General features: G+C 43.7%; 1 protein-coding gene across 2 annotated transcripts in view; it reads right to left on the bottom strand.

Annotated features, from left to right (window-relative positions):
* The window catches only part of nedd1 (NEDD1 gamma-tubulin ring complex targeting factor), a 119807-nt gene that overhangs the window by 28284 nt on the left and 71071 nt on the right, over positions 1-20452 (bottom strand). For both annotated transcript variants that reach the window (XM_072471940.1, XM_072471939.1), the window contains exons 8-12: positions 19226-19439; positions 14123-14266; positions 13979-14026; positions 11646-11854; positions 6059-6136 (exon numbers count right to left, since the gene is read on the bottom strand). In XM_072471940.1, the coding sequence (XP_072328041.1) occupies positions 6059-6136; positions 11646-11854; positions 13979-14026; positions 14123-14266; positions 19226-19439 (693 nt within the window). The remainder of the gene's footprint in view (positions 1-6058; positions 6137-11645; positions 11855-13978; positions 14027-14122; positions 14267-19225; positions 19440-20452) is intronic.

Genomic DNA, 20452 nt, shown 5'->3' with positions numbered 1-20452 from the left:
GCGTAATGGAATAGACTCCACTTGCCTGGATGAGTGCAGCTCCAACAACACTCAAGAAGCTCAACACCATCCAGGACAAAAAAGCCCGACGAACAGTGGCAGCCATGTGTACCATCTACAAGGTACACTGCAGTAACTCACCAAGGTTCTTTAGGCAGCACCTTCCAAACCCACGACCACTACCATCTAGAAGCACCAGGGCTGCAGATGCCGGAGAACACCAGCACCTGGGTGTTCCCCTCCAGGTCGCTCACCATTGTGACTTGGAACCATATCGCCATTCCTTCACTGTCGCTGGGTCAAATTCCAGCAATTCAGGGGTCACGTGATGAGAGCGTGGGAGCAGCTGCATTTTCGTAAGTTCTGCTCATCTTTTAATCAGTCTTTTCATCCTAGTGCACATTTCATATTTGCTTTTTCTTGGGTTACATGGCTTGTACTCTGCCCAAGGAAATGTTGACGTGTGTTTGTGAGAAAGAGCAGAGATGAAATGTTAAACACCTCATTTGTTTGTGGCAGCTGGAGTGGGCTGGGCTGAGGCCCTTCAGCAGTTGCTGCCGACCAAGCTTTCACCTTGGCAGTGCGGTGTGCATCATATGATGACTTGAATCTGCCTGCCCTGCAGGTTGAAGCATTGCAGGGTACTTTTATGGAGGCGATGGAGATGCCCAAGGAGTTTCTTGTACTCCAGAGAGGATGTTCCCTGGTGGGAGCACACCTTGGTGTTGTCGCAATCCTGCTACATTAGTTGTCATCCATCCTCAAGGGTTCAGGAGAGGTAGGGAGACCAACAAGATATACCCTGGGGCCCGGCCCCGGCTGAGAGGTGGTAGAGGAGTTCTCAAGTGAGTTCGAAATTTGGCTGCCATGTTTCTCGTGCATGTTCTCAGACTTTTCTGTCCTGCCCAATGGAAGAAGTTGGAAGAGTGAGTAAGCCAGGTGGGAGGGGTCTTTGATTATGCTGCCCGCTTCCCCTAGGCAGCGGGAGGTGTAGATGGAGTCAAAATGAAAAAAAAAAACCTGAAATGAAAAATGGATGGGATGCAAGTTTGTGTGATGGACTGGGCTGTGTTCACGACTCTCTGAAGTTTCTTGCAGTCCTGGGCTGAGCAGTTGCCATAACAGGCTGTGATGCAGCCAGATAGGACGCTTCCTATGGTGCATCTTTAAAAGTTGGTAAGAGTTAATGTGGACATGCTGAATTCCTTAGTTTCCTGAGGAAGTATAGGCGCTGTTGTGCTCTCTTGGTGTAACGTCGACGTGGGTGGACCAGGCCAGATTTTTGGAAATGTACACCCCTAGGAATTTGAAGCTGCTAACCATCTCCACCTCGGCCCAGTTGATGTCGACAGGCAGGTATTCAGTACTTTGCTTCCTGAAGTCAATGACCAGCTCTTTAGTTTTGCTGGCATTGAGGTAAAGATTTTTGTCACTACACCACTTCACAAGGTTCTCTCTCTTCCACCTGTATCTCGTCTGGTATCCTGAACATTACTCATTGTTGAGCATGTTGTTGTTTTCTTGATGCGGTCTTCTTTCCCCCAGGGGACTGTGAAATATTGGTGTGATGGTCAGTACTGTTGGTTATCATTGTTTAGCAAATGGAATTTGTGCACAGTTTCAGTCCTTTACGCTTTATAGCATCTTATCATTCACGGTTGGGGGAAAGGGGTGTTCTTTGCTATCACCCCCATCTCGTTTAAAGGAAGGTGAGTGGAGCCGGAGTGGGGTGAAAGATTGAGGTTGGCAGGGTTAGTGTGCCCTCGCTGTGATCGACATCCCCCCAGTTAGAGCTAATCCGTTTTGAGTTCTTCTTTTAGATTTTAAGTTAAGATTGCCTGTTCTTAGAATAGGTTGAAGTGGGATCGGTCCTCCTCGTCGGTGTGTCTCGGGAGGCTGCCCGAGAAGTTGGGAGTATGTATTGCATATGGATTCTCTGTTCGGTATTATTTTGTAACTTTTTTGCATCAATTGCTAAAATATAAAATATAAACTTATAAAACAAAATCCAGAAATTCCCTCACTAACAGCACAGTAGGTGCATCTAGACCTCAGGGACTGCAGCAATTCAAGAAGGCAGCTCACCACCACCTTCTGAAGGGCTTCTAGGGATGTGCAATAATGCTGGCCCAGCCAGCGACACCCACATTCTGTAAATGAATAGAACAAAAATGTAAACTTAGTCATTTGGGAAGGAAAAATTAACTAGCAGAATATTTTTTAAATGACTGAGAATGGGAAATGCCTTCCAAGCCTGTGCCGGTCATACCAACCTTGGCCAAAACCCTCAGCACATTCTTGTGCCATATCCCTCTATACCCATCCTCTCCATGTATAAAGAACAAAGAACTATAGAGGTGGATCTGGCTGCCACAGTACAAATATCACAGATAGTTAACATGCAGGTCTAGCCAACAAACGGCAGGTTAATCTTTATTACAAAGAGTAACATAGTCTTACTAAATTGTATAGGGCTTTAGGAGACTCCAACTGGAGTACTGGATACAGTTTTGGTCCCCTCACCGAGGAAAGGATCTACTTTCTTGAGAGGGGGTGCAACAAAGATTCACTCGACTGATCCTCGAGTGAAGAGATGGTCTTATGAAAAGAGATTTAGTAGACTTGGCCTTTATTCCTGAGATTTCAGAAGAACAAGAGATGATCTTTTGAAATTTATAAAATTCCTGGGGATCTGACAGGGTAGATACTGGAAAGATGTTATCCTGGATAGGGAGTGTGGAACAAGGGAGTCATAATTCCTGAATAAAGGACTGAAATGAATGAAGAAAAGAGATCCCACTCAAAGGCTGTGAAAGTTTGGTATTCTCTATCCCAGGGGACCGTGGATTCTAGAACATCATAGAATCATAGAATTTACAGTGCAGAAGGAGGCCATTCGGCCCATCGAGTCTGCACCGGCTCTTGGAAAGAGCACCCGACCCAAGGTCAACACATCCACCCTATCCCCATAACCCAGTAACCCCACCCAACACTAAGGGCAATTTTGGACACTAAGGGCAATTTATCCACCTAACCTGCACATCTTTGAACTGTGGAAGGAAACCGGAGCACCCGGAGGAAACCCACGCACACACGGGGAGGATGTGCAGACTCTGCACAGTCAGTGGCCCAAGCCGGAATCGAACCTGGGACCCTGGAGCTGTGAAGCAATTGTGCTATCCACAATGCTACCGTGCTGCCCTTAGGGACATAATTAGGGACATAATAATAATCTTTTATTGTCTATTGAACTGTGGGAGGAAACCGGAGCACCCGGAGGAAACCCACGCACACACGGGGAGGATGTGCAGACTCCGCACAGACAGTTGATCAATTATTTTTCCATTGAATAGCAGAATACTCAACGTAGGAATTTACATTTTCAAAATTGATGCAAAGTTACAAAATAATACCATACAGCTCAAAGGCTAAATGGTTATTGCCAGTTCTTATTATGTTATGTAGATATTAGGTCCTGTAGATGTGTCAGATTTTTGTGCTATTACTTTTCTCAATAAGTTTTTCTTGTTTCCATTAACTTGAGTTCCAGAATTTGATTCATTATTAATTTCCCTGGAATGCCAGAAATATTATCCTCGGTGATATCAAGAGTCCCTATAAGTGAATTTCTGCATTTTACATTGCAAATAGAGATTATTAAAGTTGACTATTTTTAGACCAGCTTCCATTATAACTTTTAGACCATTTTTCAATGATCTCAATGCTTCCAATCAAAAAAATGTTGTCTTAGAATCGTAGAATCCCCACATTGCAGAGGGAAGTCCTTTGGCCCATCGGGTCTGCACTGACCCTTTAAAAGACCACCCTACCTAGGCCCAATCCCTCGCCCTATTCCTGAACCTCTGCCCTCAGGGGCAATTTAGCATGGCCAATCCACCTAACCTGCACACCTTTGGACTGTGGGAGGAAACCAGAGCACCCGGAGAAACCCCACACAGACACGGGGAGAACGTGCAAACTCCACACAGTCACCCGAGGTCAGAATCCAACCGAGGTTCCTGGCGCTGTGAGACAGCAGTGCTTACCACTGTGCCGCCCATCTTCATTCAAAACTTCCAGAAAAATATATTTTGAGGAAGTCAAGAGAAATCTGGATGACTTGGTGACTTCAACATGGTCACAAAGTGCACAACTGGGTACGGTAGTGCAGCAGCTATATTACTGGACGAGCAGAGATATAGAATAATAGCACAGAGTTAAACTCCCACTGTGGCAGCTTGAGAATTTTGATTCAGAAGAACTCAACACAAAGGTTGTTGCGGGGAAAAGAAAATAGCCGGTTGACAAATATCCTATAGGGAAGGAAATCTGCCGTGTTCACTCAGTCTGCCCTATACTTGACTTTAGTCCCACATCAACAAAATTGACTCTTAACTGCTCTCGAATAATTACTTGCAAGACTCTTTGTTCCAACACTGCCATCTACCAAGAATATCTCATCTTAAATAGCATCTTCAAAGGTGTGGAACTCCCTCAACACTGCAAAGAAGTTGAAGCACCAGTGTAGGAGGGAGCTTTAAATCCACGAGAGTGCTGCTACTGAAGTTTGCTGACATTTAACTTAATATGCCTTTTTAAGTGAAGTGTCATGGTTGTTCTGTTGGCCTCTAGCGATGTTCCAAATAAAACTAGATTTCACACATTTTCTTCAAATTTATCCAGCGTTTATTTTCGGACCCAATTCTTCCACTCCGATTGTTTCCTTTTTTAATGCTGAACTGAGACCGCAAATTAAAATAGGTTTATAAATTGGAAATAAACCCTTATTTAATGGCTTTTAATAATGAAATATTTCTACTGTTAAAAGTCTTTGAGAAACGAAGCTCCATTTACTAGTTATTTAGGAACAGTTTAGAAAACATGGATGACATGTACAGTATCCACATGACGTGTTACCATTTCCCTCTGTCATCGGCTAGTGATTCCAGCTGTAGTAATGGATGCCGAGGGCCTTCATGTCACTCTTGCAAGCATCTTTGCAGTGGAACTCTCGGTGTTGTACTGGTCTTGTGGCTCCGGTTACCACAAAACATAGAAAGTCCATCTTCCATCCTGAGAATGTGCCTGATCCACTGAAGCTGCCGATGTTTGATGACCACTAACAAACTTGAGCGCGTGGTCTTCTAGAGTGCGGCCACATTTATGTTTTTGTCCTGCCAGCATATACCCATAAAGCACCACGGACAAGAAGATGGAAAACTGTTGCTAGCTGCAAGCTATCCATCTTTCACAACCATTCAGCAAGGTGCTGGGAACACAGGCCATAGAAAACAATCAGCTTTAGATCTTAAAGTCAGCTTTACAGAATTGTCATAACATAAAAGACCTTTCACCTATCATGTCTATGCCGGCTCTCTGCAAAAGCAAGTTACGGAGTGCCACTCTCCCGCCTTCTCCCCATAGTCCTGCACATTCTTAATTTTAAGATAACAATCACTTCCCTCTTGAATGTCTCAATTGAACATGCTTCCACCACATTCCCAGACAGCACATTCCAGATCCCAACCACTGTTCCTTTTGTCAAGTATTACATCCATGTCCTCTTGTTCTCGATCCTTTAGCCAATGGGAACAGTTTCTACCCATCTACTCTATCCAGACTCCTCATAATTTTGAATACCATTTATCAAATCCCCTCTCAACCTGCTCAGCTTTAAGGAAAATAATCCTAATTTTGCCAATCCATCCTCATAACCAAGTTCTTTATCCCTGGAACCATTCTTGTGAATCTTTTCTGCAATCTCTCCAATGCCTTCACATCTTTCCTGGAGTACGATGCCTACAACTGAACATAATGCTCAAACCAATATTCGATGCAAGTTTAACATTCCTTCCCTGCTTAGTCTTTTCCCTATTAATAAAGCACAGGATGCCACATCCTTTATTAACTCCTTTTTCAACCTTCCCCGCCACTTTCAATGATTTATTCACATGATGTTATTATGGCATTTCAAAATTTCCAACTTTGATTTCCACAAACAAAGATTGAGACAATTTTAAAATTCCACTATTTCCTGCATAGCCTGAGCAACACCTACCTGATCCAGCCTTGTAGTTTCCAATTGACCATTGTGCTCAATCATTTTGGACTTCCTCATTCCTACGACATCATTATCCTGTTGAGGATTTGGAATATGTACATCATTGTAGATTGAGCATTCTTGTGTTAACATGCTACCAAATGTCACATTTACCAAAATCAACGCCCGGGAGCGGCAAAGAAAAACTATTCTCTACAACAAAAAAATCAGTTACTGGCCTATCTTTTCAAAGGAAAGAAAATGGTCATAGCAAGCCTGGTACGTGCAAAGTACAGTATGCTCAAATCCAATTTACAGGAAACTACTGGAAAATGCACCTTGAAGGAAGACAATGTCACATTACATCATCAATACTAAAAAGTAGGACCTCAAAGGTTGTAATCTCAGGATTGCTACCAGCGAAACGAGCTAGTCAGAGTAGGAATGACAGGATAGATAGGATGAATGCGTGGCTCGAGAGATGGTGCAAGAGGGAGGGATTCAAATTCCTGGGGCATTGGAACCGGTTCTGGGGAGGTGGAACCAGTACAAACCGGACGGTCTGCACCTGGGCAGGACTGGAAACGATGTCCTAGGTGTGTTTGCTAGAGCTGTTGGGGAGAGTTTAAATTAATGTGGCAGGGGGATGGGAACTGATGCAGGAAGTTGGAAGGTAGTAAAACAGGGACAGAAACAAAAGGCAGTAAGGGGGAAAGTGTAAGGCAGAGAAGCCATAGTCAAAAATCAAAAAGGGCGACAGTACAAGGTACAGTGACTGAGGGGGGCTCAGTGAATAGGACCAGGAATACTAAAAGGAATGACGGGAAGTAAAAACATTAATGGTAAGCAACGCGGCAGGTTGTTACATGAAGATATGGGTTCAACGACAAGGAAAATTAGGAGAAAAGTTAAGCGGATATATTACTTAGAGAGGTTACTGATCGAGGTGTTAAGATTCAGAACAGAGGTAAAAAAGGTAAGTGTACTTTACCTGAATGCTCGTAGTATTCGGAATAAGGTAAATGGGTTGATGGCGCAAATCATCGTGAATGACTATGATTTAGTGGCCATTACTGAAACATGGTTAAAGGATGGTCACGACTGGGAGTTAAATATCCGAGGGTATCAAACTATTCGGAAGGACAGAGTGGATGGTAAGGGAGGTAGTGTAGCTCTGTTATTTAAGGATAACATCCGGGCAATAGTAAGGGATGACATCGGTGCTATGGAGGATAAGGCTGAAACCATTTGGGTGGAAATCAGGAATAGTAAGGCGAAAAAGTCACTGATAGGAGTAGTCTATAGGCCACCAAAAATAATATTATGGTGGGGCAGGCAATAAACAAAGAAATAACTGATGCATGTAGAAATGGTACAGCAGTTATCATGGGGGATTTTAATCTACATGTCGATTGGTTTAACCAGGTCGGTCAAGGCAGCCTTGAGGAGTTTATAGAATGTATCCGCGATAGTTTCCTAGAACAGTATGGAATGGAACCTACGAGGAACAAGCGGTCCTAGATCTGGTCCTGTGTAATGAGACAGGACTGATTCAGGATCTCATAGTTAGGGATCCTCTCGGAAGGAGCGATCACAATATGGTGAAATTTAAAATACAGATGGAGGGTGAGAAGGTAAAATCAAACACTAATGTTTTGCGCTTAAACAAAGGAGATTACAATGGGATGGGAGAAGAACTAGCTACGGTAGACTGGGAGCAAAGACTTTATGGTGAAACAGTTGAGGAACAGTGGAGAACCTTCCAAGCGATTTTTCAGTGCTCAGCAAAGGTTTATACCAACAAAAAGGAAGGACGGTAGAAAGAGGGAAAATCGACCGTGGATATCTAAGGAAATAAAGGAGAGTATCAAATTGAAGGAAAAAGCATACAAAGTAGCAAAGATTAGTGGGAGACTAGAGGACTGGGAAATCTTTAGGGGGCAACAGAAAGCTACTAAAAAAGCTATAAAGAAGAGTAAGATAGATTATGAGAGTAAACTTGCTCAGAATATAAAAACAGATAGTAAACGTTTCTACAAATATATAAAACAAAAAAAGAGTGGCTAAGGTAAATATTGGTCCTTTAAAGGATGAGAAGGGAGATTTAATAATGGGATTGAGGAAATGGCTGAGGAACTGAACAGGTTTTTTGGGTCGGTCTTCACAGTGGATGACACAAATAACATGCCAGTGACTGATGGAAATGAGGCTATGACAGGTGAGGACCTGAGAGGATTGTTATCACTAAGGAGGTAGTGATGGGCAAGCTAATGGGGCTAAAGGTAGACAAGTCTCCTGGCCCTGATGGAATGCATCCCAGAGTGCTAAAAGAGATGGCTAGGGAAATTGCAAATGCACTAGTGATAATTTACCAAAATTCACTGGACTCTGGGGTGGTCCCGGCGGATTGGAAATTAGCAAACGTGACACCACTGTTTAAAAAAGGAGGTAGGCAGAAAGCAGGTAATTATAGGCCAGTGAGCATAACTTCGGTAGTAGGGAAGATGCTGGAATTTTGCATCAAGGAAGAAATAGCGAGGCATCTGGATGGAAATTGTCCCGTTGGGCAGAGGCAGCATGGGTTCATAAAGGGCAGGTCGTGCCTAACTAATTTGGTGGAATATTTTGAGGACGTTACCAGTGCGGTAGATAACGGGGAGCCAATGGATGTGGTATATCTGGATTTCCAGAAAGCCTTTGACAAGGTGCCACACAAAAGGTTGCTGCATAAGCTAAAGTTGCATGGCATTAAGGGTAAAGTAGTAGCATGGATAGAGGATTGGTTAATTAATAGAAAGCAAAGAGTGGGGATTAATGGGTGTTTCTCTGGTTGGCAATCAGTAGCTAGTGGTGTCCCTCAGGGATCAGTGTTGGGCCCACAATTGACATAGATGATTTGGAGTTGGGGACCAAGGGCAATGTGTCCAAGTTTGCAGACAACACTAAGATGAGTGGTAAAGCAAAAAGTGCAGAGGATACTGGAAGTCTGCAGCGGGATTTGAATAGGCTAAGTGAATGGGCTAGGGTCTGGCAGATGGAGTACAATGTTGACAAATGTGAGGTTATCCATTTTGGTAGGAATAACAGCAAAAGGGATTATTATTTCAATGATAAAATATTAAAACATGCTGCTGTGCAGAGAGACCTGGGTGTGCTAGTGCATGAGTCGCAAAAAGTTGGTTTACAGGTGCAACAGGTGATTAAGGCGGCAAATGGAATTTTGTCCTTCATTGCTAGAGGGATGGAGTTTTAGACTAGGGAGGTTATGCTGCAATCGTATAAGGTGTTAGTGAGGCCACACCTGGAGTAGTGTGTTCAGTTTTGGTCTCCTTACTTGAGAAAGGACGTACTGGCACTGGAGGGTGTGCAGAGAAGATTCACTAGGTTAATCCCAGCGCTGAAGGGGTTGGATTACGAGGAGAGGCTGAGTAGACTGGGACTGTACTCGTTGGAATTCAGAAGGAAGGATGAGGGGGGGGGTCTTATAGAAACATATAAAATTATGAAGGGAATAGATAGGATAGATGCGGGCAGGTTGTTTCCTCTGGCGGGTGAAAGCAGAACTAGGGGGCATAGCCTCAAAATAAGGGGAAGTAGATTTAGGACTGAGTTTAGGAGAAACTTCTTCACCCAAAGGGTTGTGAATCTATGGAATTCCTTGCCCAGTGAAGCAGTAGAGGCTCCTTCATTAAATGTTTTTAAGATAAAGATAGATAGATTTTTGAAGAATAAAGGGATTAAGGGTTATGGTGTTCGGGCCGGAAAGTGGAGCTGAGTCCACAAAAGATCAGCCACGATCTCATTGAATGGTGGAGCAGGCTCGAGGGGCCAGATGGCCTACTCCTGCTCCTAGTTCTTATGTTCTCATGTTCTAATACTCTCCGTGCCAGAACATGTAGATTCAAGACATCAATTCTCCATATGCAAGATTTTATTGCAACCATATCATTTACACATTGAGGCAGATACTCCCAAAAGAATAATGAAAACACTGCAGATAAATCAGGGTCTGTCACTCATTGTGTAAAGTGGAAATTCAGAAAGGTGACTGGAAAGGCTTGTGAGCTGAACTGGTATTTTACAACCAAGATACGGTGGAAGAAAATGTAAAAGGGCCTTGTACAAGAGGGGTCTGCCATCAGAATTTTTTGTTGTTGTAGCAAACAAATAGAGAACTGATCAGGTTATGTCATTATCCTTATAATTTCCACTGCAGTACTCGTGTGCTTCGCAGAGCTGATCAGATTTTCCATCTGTCAAAATCAGTTGAACTTTCGGAATAGATGAATAACTATTATTTACACGGTCACCAAACTGGTCATCCTTATACAGACATTTAGCTATAAATTGTTTAGGAATCCCCGCCCCCTTTAATGGGAGAGCTCGTATTCAGCGAGGCTCACGGAGAGTTTAATCATTGCCACTTCTTAAGTCCCATGCGTATGTCACCTACTTACAAAGTTTTCCTCCTCATAAACACTTCTCTTTCTGCAGTTCCACAGTACCGATAACTCAACGAGACAGTATTTGCCTTGACAATGAGCGTTGTCAGATTAATTTACCATAGGGACCATCACAGCCAAACCGTGCACACTTCCAATGGGGATATTTGGATAGTCCTCAGGAGCAGGGTGTTTACAATTTTTGCTTCTTAAGCCCAGAGGTTCTGCCATTAACTAGTGTTCCTCATTGGGATTAGCCAACTCAGCGTAGGCCAAGGATCAAGTCAGATATTCACTGTGTAAACTGGCAAGCTATTTTAATTCAGGAACACAAGTAAGTTATTCAGTCATTCAAGTCTAATCAGTATCTCAATTCCATTTACCCATCTTTGCTCCTTACCCATGGATATCCTTACGAGGCAAAAATCTATTAATCTCAGGTATAGCGATATCAATTATCTCAGCATCCAGTTTTTTTTTTGGGGGGGTGGGGTGGGGGAAGTGTTTCAGATTTCTATTACCTTTGTTGTGGAAAAAGTGCTTTCATATTTCAGTCCTAGATTGTTCAGTTAATGTTCAGGTCATGCCTTCTTGTTTTGGATTCCACCCACCCGACTCCAAGAGGAAATAGCTTCTCTTTATCTACCACCAACTACACTTCAGCGACGGATGTACCAAGTGACTACTCCAGTGCCTAACTTCATGGTCTATTTGGACAACGTGGTAGTTTACAGTGACACACAGAAGGAGCATGTAGAACAGTTTGAGGGGTTATTTAAACAACTGCAGTTGGCCGATTTAGTTATTTGGCCAAAAGCCAGTTTGTCAAAGCTGGGGCACGTAGTGGGACATGGATGAGTGGTGCCCAGAACAGCCAAGGTCAGGATGTTACTAGATTTCCCCATTCCCAAAACAAAACGGGAGATTATGAGGTTCCTAGGCATGTACCTGACGTCAGTACCATTGCGGTGCCTTTGACAAATATATTGCGGAAACAAGCAAAAAAGGTATGTTTATCTACCAACAGTATTGAATTCCTTAAACAGTATAAATACCCCAATTGGATCACTGCTTAATCTTTTAAACACAAGGCACAAGACAGATTTGTGACTTGTCCTCATAAAAGCAAACAGAAATGGGTGTTGGTGATATAGATTTAGTACCTGACCAACTGGCTCTTTTGAATCTTGTCTCGCACTCTGCAGTTTATTAAATATGGCAATCATGTCTCGTTGTGAAGCCTGTTCTTTAATGGGAGATGGTGATCCAAAACCCTGTAAGGAGTTCGAGCTCAACTCTTCCTGTGTACTGGCACCAACCGGATTACTTCTTGTGGAAAATATGGTGTTCAACTGTGGCAAAAAGCCCGAACCTACAAAGGAAAAATATACTTGAGCCTTTTGCTCCAATAACACTCAAGAAGCTCAACACCATCCAGCACAAAGCAGCTCAATTCACTGGCACTCCATCTACCAACTTAAACATTCACTCCCTCCACCATAGGAAACATAGCGGCTACAGCAAGTTGCAATGTAACAACTCGCCAAGCCTTCTTCGATGCATCTTCCAAACCTGTGACTGCTACCAGGACAAGGGCAGCAGACACATGGGAATGCCACCAACTGCAGGCTCTACTACAAGCCACTTGCCATCCTGACTTGGAAATCTACCACCGTTCCTTCACTGTAACAATCCTGGAGCTCTCTCTCAAACAGCACTGTGGGTGTACCTACACCACATGGACTGCAGTGATTCACTGCAGAGGCTCACCACCAGCTTAAGGTGCAATTGGGGATGGGCAACAAATGCTGGCCATGCCCGCAACACCCACGTCCCATAGAAGATGGTGGTGTAGTGGCAATGCCACCAGTGCAGCAATCCAGAGGCCCAAATAAAAATACAAAAGTTGTATCTCTAGTTTCTCACTTAGCTGCTCTCTACTGATCCATTGGGCAGCACAATGGCAGTGTTTAGCACTGCTGCCTCACAGCGCCAGGGACCCGAGTTCAATTCCAGCCTCGGGTGACTGTCTATATGGAGTTTGCACTTTCTCCTCTTGTCTGCCTGGGTTTACTCCAGGTGCTCCGGTTTCCTCCCACAGTCCAAAGATGTACAGGCTAGGTAGATTGGCCATGATAAATTATCTCTTAGTGTGCACGGTTGTGCAGTTTAGGTGGGGTTACAGGGTTGCAAGGATAGGGCGCGGTGAGGATGCTCTTTTAAAGCGTCGGTACCGATTTGATGGGCCGATTGGCCTCCTTCTGCATTGTGAGGATTCTATGATCAGAAAACATCCAAATGTGAAGCTGCACTTAATCAATTCTATGATACATGACAGTAAAATTGACAGAGCACAAAACTCCTTTGGCACTGATTTTCTATTAAAATGACACCAGGATTTTTCTCTAACAGGTACCCGAAAAGACTGAACTTGCTTTATTGAACAAAAAAATGTCACAAGGTGCCACAACTGAAATCTTGGAGAAATGGACGAGTGATGGAACAAGGATTTCTGACTTCAGTTGCAGTTCTGAGACTGCAGATCATCAATTCATGACAGTCAAGGGCAGCACGGTAGCACAAGTGGATAGCACTGTGGCTTCACAGCGGCAGGGTCCCAGGTTCGAGTCCCCACTGGGTCACTGTCTGTGCGGTGTCTGCACGTTCTCCCCGTGTCTGCATGGGTTTCCTCCGGGTGATCTGGTTTCCTCCCATAGTCCAAAGACGTGCAGGTTAGGTGGATTGGCCATGATAAATTGCCCTTAGTGACCAAAAAGGTGAGGATGGGTTATTGGGTTACGGGGATAGGGTGGAAGTGAGGGCTTAAGTGAGTCAGTGCAGACTCGATGGGCCGAATGACCTCCTTCTGCACTGTATGTTCTATACTATGTTCAAACCTCACATGAACAGAGGTATAAATTGTTTTCTTTGGCCGACATGTGGCACAGTGGTTGGGACCCGGGTTCGAAATCCCCCCCACCCAGGTCATTGTCAGTGTGGAGTTTGCACATTCTCCCCATGTCTGCGTTGGTTTCACCCCCACAACCCAAAGATGTGCAGGGTAGGTGGATTGGCCACGCTAAATTGCCCCTTAATTGGAAAAAAAATTATTGGATACTCTAAATTTATTTCAAAAAAGCAAATTATTCTCTTTGTACAGTGGTGACTGATGTGACAGGATTGAGATTCCCAACCGGCGATGTGTCACCAATATGGACTTTTCACTTGCCTGCCTGGAGGTCTAATTTGATGTGTCACGTTACAGTTTCGGCTACTACCAATGAAATCAACATATCCCATCCATCATGCCAATTTTTTAGCAGCTTTGACATGGGATTGCAATTGGTAGGAATTAGCTTCATCTGGCACAGCTGCAGGCAGCTGCAGCTTTGGTCCCCTTAGTCCCAACTACATTCACATCCAAGCCCCAGTCCATTCGTGGATTTCTAGACCCAAGTTAACTAAATTAATTGCTGTTCAAGGAAGCTTATCTTACCATTTCCTTTTGCAATGCTGTCTTCACCAGTCTTTGTTTCTGCGACATCTATAAACGCAAACCATAAACCATCATGCTGTGTCTTTCATGAACTGTTTTCACAATTCAGTAAATACCCATGAACGCTAATTTAAACCAACTTACCATCTCTGATTGGTGAGAACACGTCCCCGAAGCTGTTTCGACCCACACTATCAAGGTTTTTAAAGTTGCCACTGTTGTCTGCTCTTTTTGCATTTTCTGTGTCTTTGGATGGAATGACATCCAAACTGGTGCTGTGTGATAAACCTAAAAATTAATCATAGGTAGAAAAGTAAGTTTTTTGTAATTGGTGAGTGAAAATTCTGTTTTGGCCCAAATTGTTGAAAGATACCATCCATCTTTCCAAAGAACACTGCTATTATAATCTCTAAACTAGATTCCTTAAGCACTTATGTTACAAAAACAGGAGACGAGGGCATCCAGTCCAACAGTATTTTGATTACTTCCTCCTACCTTGCCTTCCACAATATCTATCAGTTCTTTTCTCTGAAAAAATTAATCTACTTCTCTCCTGAACTTTTTAATGCAGTTCACTGCCATTAACGGAAACATTTAATTTATTGCTCAACGGGCAGCACGGTAGCACAAGTGGATAGCACTGTGGCTTCACAGCGCCAGGGTCTCAGTTCGATTCCCCGCTGGGTCACTGTCTGTGCGGAGTCTGCACGTTCTCCCAGTGTCTGCGTGGGTTTCCTCCGGGTGCTCCGGTTTCCTCCCACAGTCCAACGACGTGCAAGTTAGGTGGACTGGCCATGATAAATTGCCCTTAGTGACAAAAAATGTTAGGAGGGGTTATTGGGTTACGGGGAGAGGGTGGAAGTGAGGGCTTAAGTGGGTCGGTGCAGACTCGATGGGCCGAATGGCCTCCTTCTGCACTGCATGTTCGCTGTTCTAACTCGCTTGCTTTGACTAAATATACCAATACACGGAGCTTCAAGTGCCAAGATTTTAAATCATTCTGGCTAAGGTTAAGTATACTGTCAACCAAGGTTAAGTATTTAGTGATCGTGGGATATTGGTAACACTGGCAATCACTCTTCATTAGTCATCCCAGGTTGTCCTGATGGCATTAAGTCAGTCAATTAAAGAACAGGTTATAATCTCTGGATTACTACCCGAGCCACGTGCAAATTTGCAGAGGGATGAGTAAATTAGAAAAGTAAACACGTGGCTAAAGGAGTGGACCAGAAAGGGGGGTTCCTTTTCATGGGGCACTGGCATCAGTATTGGGGCAGGAGGGGTCTGCTCTAGCAGAAGGATAAATAGGGTGGTCACAAGGACTTTAAACTAGCAGATGGGGGGCGGGGAGGTAAAGCTACAAGAAGTATAATGATTAACAGGGGCCAACACAGCAGCAAGTGAGGAGAAGGTAGAGGTTATTAGGATGAATAGACAGGACCAGTCTAACGACTAAGGAGTGGAAAGGAAACGTAAAAAGTCAAAATGTAAGGTGACTGACTGTGGGAGTGAAAGTTGGGGATGAGGCCGAGTCTCAGGGATTAATAAAGGAGGTCAGAATGTGTGAAAAGCGTGGTGGATATGAAAATCCTGCAAAGGAAAGGCATATCAGGAGGACATATTTAAAAACCTTGTACCTAAATGCACGCAGTATTCAGAATAAGATCAAACGAGCTGACAGCACGAATAGAGGCAAAAGGTTATGATTTGGTGGGGTTACTGAAACATGGTTGCAGGAGGACTGGGACTGGGAGTTGAATGTCCAAGGGTACTTAGTATTCTGAAAGGATTGACAGGATGGAACAGGAACTGGAGTTGCTTTATTGGTTAAAGACAGCATCAAGGCTGCATAAAGAAATGATATTGGCCGTAAGCGACAAAATGTTGAATCGTCTGGGTGAAAATAAAAAAGGGGAGAAACTCCTTGGTAGGAGTAATTTACAGGTCCCTGGTCAAATACTTCCAAAATGGAGCCTAGTATAAACCAAGAAATAACGAGGGCTTGTGAGACGGGCAGAATGGTAATCATGGATGATTTTAATATGCATATTGACTGGATTAATCAAACTGGCGTCATAGTAGCCTCGAGGGAGAATTCATAGAGTGTGTGAGGGATTGTTTCTTCGAGCAATATGTTGTGGAGACAACTAGGGAGCAGGCTTTTTTAGATTTAGTATTATGTAACGAAGAAGGCTTGATAAATAATCTTGTCATTAAGGATCCTCTCGGAAGGAGTGATCACAGCATGCTAGAATTTCAAATTCAGATTGAACGAGGTGACAGAATTGGGCAGAGGTAATTATGCAGGCCTGAGGAAAGAGCTGGCAAAGGAAGACTGGGCATAAATAATTGAGGGTAGGACAACTGAGGAACATTGGCAGAAGCTCAGGGAGATATTAAACACCTCTCAATTAAAGCATATTCCTGAGAGGAAGAAGAATTGTAAAAGGGAGAAAAACATCCCGTGGCTAAACAAGAAAGTCAAGGAAAGGATAAAGGTGAAAACTAAGGCAAATCATATTGCAAAGGCTAATGGTAAGCTGGAGGATTGGAAGAACTTTAAGGTTCAGCAAAAAGGATATTAAAAATAAAATCAAAAGAGCCAAGAAGAACTACGAAAGCAAAAAACATAAACATTGATACCAAAAGCTTCTCTAAGTATATAAAGAGGAAGAGAATAGCTAAAGTAAATGTTGGTGCTTTAGAGGATGATTCTGGTGAGGTAACAATTAGGAACACAAAGATAGCGGAGGCACTGAACCAATATTTTGCCTCTGTCTTCACGGTAGAAGATAATAAAGATTTTCTAAAAATTTCAGTTAATGCAGAGGAACCTGGTGCAATAATCATCACAAAGGATACGGTATTGAATAAACTGATGGGATTAAGGGCAGGTAAGTCTCTGGGACCGGATGGCCTGCACTCTAGGTATTAAGGGCAGGTTTAGCACAGTGGGCTAAACAGCTGGCTTGTAATGCAGAACAAGGCCAGCAGCGCGGGTCCAATTCCCGTACCGGCCTCCCCGAATAGGTGTCGGAATGTGGCGACTAGGGGCTTTTCACAGTAACTTCATTGAAGCCTACTTGTGACAATAAGCGATTATAATAATAATAATAAATTATTATTATTATTATTATTATTATTATTATTATTATTATTATTATTATTATTAAGGAAGGTATTTAAGAATTTCCTGGATTCTAGAAGAATCCCAGTAGATTGAAAACACACTAATGTGATGCTCCTATTCAAAAAGGAAGAGGTGCAAAAGTAGGACGCTATAGACCGGCTAGCTTGAACTCTATGATGGGATGTTGCTGAAATTAATCATTAAGCATTCCCGGTCAGGGAAGGCAGTTTTGTGGGCAGCACGGTAGCACAAGTGGATAGCACTGTGGCTTCACAGCGCCAGGGTCCGAGGTTCAATTCCCCGCTGGGTCACTGTCTGTGCGGAGTCTGCACATTCTCGCAGTGTCTGCGTGGGTTTCCTCCGGGTGCTCCGGTTTCCTCCCACAGTCCAAAGATGTGCAGGTTAGGTGGATTGGCCATGCTAAATTGCCCCTTAATTGGAAAAATATATATATATAATTGGGTACTCTAAATTTATAAAACAAAATGAAGGGGAAGTCATTTTTGACAAACTTGCTTGTGTTCTTGGAGGACCTAACCAGCAAGATAGATAATGGGGAACCTATGGATATAATATATCTAGACTTTCAGAAGGCGTTTGATAAGGTGCTGCATAAAAGGCTGATCCAGAAAGTGAGATCGCAGGGGATTGACGATACGGGTACTAGATTGGATTGAGGATTGGCTGACTGAGTAGAGGGTTGGGATAAATGGGTCCTTCTCTGGCTGGCGAACTGTAACCTGCGGTGTGCCGCAGGGGTCAGTCCTTGGACTATTTACAATTTATATAAATGATCTACAAGCAGGAACAGAGAGTAACATAGCAAAATTTGTGGATGATACTAAAATAGGTGGGAAAGCAGGCAGTGAAGAGGATATAACAATTTTACAGACAGACAGAGATAGATAGAGTTTAATGTAGATAAGTGTGAGGTTATCCATTTTGGCCGAAAAAATAGAAAGACAAATTATCAAAATGGAAAGCAGATTTGAAATGTGCCTGGGCAGAGATTTCTGGGCGCCTTTGTTCATGAATCGTAGAAAGTTGGTATGCACGTACAGCATGTAATTAAAAAGGCAAATGGAATGTTAAGTGGTTATTGTAAAAGGACTGGAATATAAGAGTGTTGTTGCAATTGTATAGAGTGTTGGTGAGGCCACATCTGGAGTGCTGTGTCCAGTTCTGGTCTCGTTATTGGAGGAAGGATCTGGTGGCATTGGAGGCAGTTCAGAGGGGGTTCACCAGATTGATTCCAGGGATAAAAGGGTTGAGGTACGAGGAGAGATTAAACAGTTTGGGCTTATACTCTCTGGAGTTTAGAAAGATGAGAGGGGATCTAATCGAGGTACAAAATACTAAATGGGATTGATAAAGTAAACATAGAACAAATGTTTCCCCTTGTGGGACAATCTAGAACAAGAGGTCACGGATATAGGTTGAGAGGCAGTAGAACATGCTGCCCCAGAATGCGGTGGAATCTGAGTCATTAAATGGTTTCAAGGAATTAGGTATATTTCTGATAAAAAATGCATTAAAGGGATATAGGCAACAGGTGGATTTGAGACCAGGAAGAGATCAGCCATGATCTGATTGAATGGCGGAGCAGGCTCAAAATGCTGAATTGCCTACTTCTGCTCCTAATTCCTATAGCATTGGGCTGGAATCATGTACATGACAGAGTGGGACAGAGGTGGCAACTTACCAAACCCCTGTGTCAAGAACACCAGCCCAGAAAACCCAAGAATTTGTATTATTTTTTCTGTTGGTAGTACTGTCATATTTTTGAACTGCTGGGGTATTTGAGTGGTAATTAAACCAAGGGACAAAGTCATGGTGTGGCTTGAAAATGCAGGTTTGATATGTTAACAAGCCTAGCAATGCTTCAAACAGATGCTTACCTAAGGTAATTTAACAAGGATGGTTACAGAACAGGAATAGGTTTCAATGGGCTGCTGTGATTCAAAGGAGAAGGTATGCAAGGGGGTGAAAGGAAGACGTATTAGGCATGGTATGGATAAACAAGGCTAACATGCTCCTCTGGTGGCAATAAGAATTCTTTTTAACCTCATTGTACGTTCTTGTCCATTTAATCAAATTGAAATAATTCTACCTTTTACCTTTTACATCTAGATTAGCTTCAGTTCCTTTTTGTTCTAGAATAGCAGGAGGTACTTTGACAGCTGGTGCAGATGTCATCAATGCAGTAAGCTCCTGGATTTCCTTTGTACTGCCACTACCTGAGGCATTGTTCACCTTAGCTGAAGGCCTCTTAGTAGCCGCAGTGGACAATGAGGATGACCCCCTGCTTGCAAAGCTTTTACCTCCATTTGACTAGAAGAGGGAAAAGACGCATTTAAAAAGTGCAACAAAGCTGCCACTGACAATCGAAAGGCTGAAAATGTTATTTCGAAGCGATCTGTGTAGCACCCATTAAAGTGTACTGAACCAATAAGACCCAATACAATTGGCAAAGAACTGGTGATTTCAATAATGATAAAGCTACATTAAACTTCAGTGCAACCTTCTTGATTCTTTCAAAGTGGTTTATCCTCCAAATACAAATGAACAGGTTGAATAATCCGGGGGGGGGGGGGGGGGGGGAAATCAGATATGGACCTTGAAATTCCTCGAGTTGCATTTACTCCCGCAGAGGGGGTCGAGAGTATCCTCCCATTTAGGCATTTGTTAGGGTGGGTGGTCTTTGAACAGATTTTCCATCTATACCCATATTGTGAGTAGAGCAGTGTTGTGCTTTTGAGTGGCCCATGCAGCTGAAACCCTTTCAGGCCCAATAGGTCTCAACATTTCACCAGCCTAAGGTAATCAGTGCCAGAGTGGAGTGCAGAGTGTAATTACATTGTGCCAGAACTATCTTCCACAACTCATTGGCCCAGGCTGGGCCAACTATTTTGCATGAGGAGTTGGTTGGGAGGAGGAGGAGGAGGAGGAGGAGGAGGAGGAGGAGGAGGAGGAGGAGGAGGAGGAGGAGGAGGAGGAGGAGGAGGAGGAGGGGGGGGGGGGGAGAAGAGAAGACGGAAATTGGCACATTTCAAAATTTTGCTCACAAAGGGGCCAATAAGCACATTTCAGAAAGATAAAGATCAGCACAATATTAAACATGGATTTCAAAAATTACGAGGTATGAAACAAACACGCCCTCCCCCCACTCCCCCTCCCTTACCCACATTCGCCACTCACACTCCCCCCCCTCTCGCCCACACTCGCCCTCCCCTCGCCCACTCTCCCTCCCCCCTCTCGCCCTCCCCCCTCTCGCCCCACGCTCGCCCTCCCCCCACTCCCCTCCCCCCACCCTTACCCACATTCTCCCACTCACACTCCCCCGC

Source organism: Scyliorhinus torazame, chromosome 13, assembly GCF_047496885.1.
Source record: "Scyliorhinus torazame isolate Kashiwa2021f chromosome 13, sScyTor2.1, whole genome shotgun sequence".
Lineage (NCBI taxonomy): Eukaryota > Metazoa > Chordata > Chondrichthyes > Carcharhiniformes > Scyliorhinidae > Scyliorhinus > Scyliorhinus torazame.
Note: the sequence above shows the minus strand (reverse complement) of the source record. Positions and strands in the feature narration are given on the sequence as shown.